The sequence below is a fragment of the Austrofundulus limnaeus genome, unplaced genomic scaffold (assembly GCF_001266775.1).
Source record: "Austrofundulus limnaeus strain Quisiro unplaced genomic scaffold, Austrofundulus_limnaeus-1.0 Scaffold2263, whole genome shotgun sequence".
NCBI classification, from domain to species: domain Eukaryota; kingdom Metazoa; phylum Chordata; class Actinopteri; order Cyprinodontiformes; family Rivulidae; genus Austrofundulus; species Austrofundulus limnaeus.
Genome location: NW_013954665.1, coordinates 22826 through 25764, shown reverse-complemented (window position 1 = coordinate 25764; position 2939 = coordinate 22826). Strand labels below are relative to the sequence as shown.

Sequence of the window (2939 nt, the reverse complement as noted above, 5' to 3'; positions counted from 1 at the left end):
TGTCGATGGTTTTTTGGGATAACGAGTTAATTTGTCGATGGTTTTTTGGGATAACGAGTTAATTTGTCGATGGTTTTTTGGGATAACGAGTTAATTTGTCGATGGTTTTTTGGGATAACGAGTTAATTTGTCGATGGTTTTTTAAGATAACGAGTTAATTTGTCGATGGTTTTTTGGGATAATGAGTTAATTTGTCGATGGTTTTTTTAGATAATGAGTTAATTAATGGATGGTTTTCCTGAGATAAGCAGGTATTGTTTTCCTCGGTGATCACCAGGAGACATGGTTCATGTTAGGGTCAGCAGGATGACAGAGTAAACACCTGCTGAGCTGCAGTTGGACCACACCTGTGACTTACCTGGCCAGGTTCAGCTCCACAGGGGGGGGGGGGGTACAGACTGACAAACTGATCAGGGTCAATGAAGAGAAGCTCCTGAGCAAACAGCTGATTTATGACCACATGATGAACCTTCATCTGGAGAAAACCCTGCAGGAAGTGTAGATCTGAGCTTCATGTGCTCCAGAGACCAGACCACCATAAACAGACCAGGTCTGCCTGGTTTCCATGGCAACAAGCACCTCTGCAGGAGAACATAGAGCTCAGCAGAATCTGGACCTGCGTGGTTCTGCAGGTCCAGGTTTACCAACATGGACTCAGTTTGAGTCCAAACTGGTGTGATAGCAGTTTGGATCTGAGACCTGGTTCAGGTCTGGTTCAGGGGGTCTGTCAGGGTGTCAGGACTGACCTGGTTCAGGTCTGGTTCAGCTGGTCTGATGGTTCTTAGTGTTGAAAACTTTAGCTGATTGACCAAAAGGAAGAGAAGAAGATGGGGTGGCGAGGCTGTGKGCGTGGCCYGTGTGTGGGCGTGGCCTGTGTGTGGGCGTGAACAACACTCTGAGGTGATGGCGCTGATGAAATGTGAGTCTGTACATGTAGTTACTCCTCCCACAGTGGGCGGAGCTTCCAGAGCAGATGGTTGCAGTGAGGAAATGTATGCAGCTGTACTCTGAAGCCCCGCCCCATCCTCATCTGGGTGGTGATGGTTAGGGGAGTCGTCCTGTAACCGGAKGGTTGMCGGTTCAATCCCCCATCCCATCTGTCTCAGTCGTGTCCTTGGGCAAGACACTTCACCCACCTTGCCTGCTGATGGTGGTCAGAGATGGTGGCGCCGGTGCACAGCAGCCCCGCCTCCGTCAGCCCCGCCTCCGTCAGCCCCGCCTCCGTCAGCCCCCTCCTACATGTAGCGTACTACCATCAGTGAGTGGATGAAGTGTGAACCTCTGGAGTCTGCAGGGACTTGATAAGAAGTGTTGAAGTGCAGAAGCTCCGCCTCCTTCCTGTACGAGGCAGAGGTTAGGAGATCTTACAGTTGGACCGGGTGCAGTTCTGAGGCGGACTCTGAGGGGGACGGATGGACTTGGAGCGCTTCAGGCTGTTGGCCTTGGAGCCTCCGGCCGGGTTGGCCAGCGAGTAGGAGCGTCCGTGCATCATGACGGCGTTCATGCCGTTGGCCATGGAGAAGGACTTGAGGTGGGACTTGATGGCCACGGGCAGCGGCAGCTTGTCGATGAGGTGGACCGGYGTGCAGGACACGATGGCCCGGCAGCACAGGTCCTGCAGGCTGAAGACTGCAGAGGACACACGGGGACAAGTCAGGAGACACCTKGGCCCCGAGGTCAGACGCTGTGAGTTAGTGTGGCTCCACCCACCTCTGTTGGGCCTCCAGAACTTCTCCATGCCGTGCCTCATGAGCACGATGCGGGACAGCTCCGTGAACGACTCGATCACGTTGAAGTTGCAGAGCGGGCTCACCTCGAAGAAGGTCATGGCGTTCTTCTCGGCGTACGCTCTGGCCTGCTCCGTGGGCACCTGGCGTTTGAAGGCCAGGTGGAGACGGTTGCCCACGAGGATCCGAGGCACACCTGGAGCATGCTGGGAAAAAAGTAGATCACATGACTGACCTGAAAATTTAACCTTGAAGAATGACACGCTGAGAGAAGAAGAAAAATTACCAGTCAGACACATCAGACATGTGACTAAAACAAGGCTAACAAGGCTAACAAGGCTAATGAGCCTAATGAGGCTAACTAGGCTAACATGGCTAATGAGGCTAACAAAGCCAATGAGGCTAAAGAGGCTATGAAGGCTAACAAGCCTCCAGTGTGAAGGACGACTGGCTCCAGCCTAGTCTTCATGTGTTTGCAGATGGAYCTCAGAGCTGGAGCTCTGCACACCAGGATAGCCTTTGACTTGAGAATCCAAGTCCAGATGTTTTGTTTCTGTTTGATTTGATAGAACCTGGATGACTGAGAATATTAAGACATGTTAGGTTAATTAAAGTGATCTGACTCACCTCATCGATCTCCCTGATCCACCTGTCGATTCCATCGAAGGACCAACGGTTAGTGATGTCATACACTAGTAGGATGCCCTGAGGATAGACCAAGTCCCTCAGAAACAGGTAGTTTGTAACATCTGGGTATTCTGTGCAGGTGTTAGTGCTCACCTGAGCTCCACGGGAATATGAGCGGAAGATGGTACAAAACCTGCCCTGACCAGAGGTGTCCCTGTAGAGACAAGATCAAAAGATGATCTGCAGAACAAAACCCAAAGCCTAAGATAGAGCATTAATCCAACGGACATTACACCTGAGTTACAGCAAACACCTGAGTTACATCAAACACCTGAGATACACCAAACACCTGAGATACACCAAACACCTGAGATACACCAAACACCTGAGTTACACCAAACACCTGAGTTACAGCAAACACCTGAGTTACAGCAAACACCTGAGATACAGCAAACACATGAGTTACAGCAAACACCTGAGATACACCAAACACCTGAGATACAAACACCTGAGATACAAACACCTGAGATACAACAAACACCTGAGATACAAACACCTGAGATACAACAAACACCTGAGATACAA

General features: G+C 50.5%; 1 protein-coding gene across 1 annotated transcript in view; it reads right to left on the bottom strand.

Annotated features, from left to right (window-relative positions):
• Positions 1–6: 6 nt before the first annotated feature.
• LOC106537353 (ras-related protein Rab-40C) overlaps positions 7–2939 on the bottom strand; it is a gene marked incomplete at its 5' end in the record, with an annotated part of 10397 nt that continues 7464 nt past the window's right edge. The window contains 4 exon segments of the mRNA XM_014034733.1: positions 7–1629; positions 1711–1933; positions 2355–2432; positions 2508–2568. Coding sequence (XP_013890187.1) covers positions 1355–1629; positions 1711–1933; positions 2355–2432; positions 2508–2568 — 637 coding nt within the window.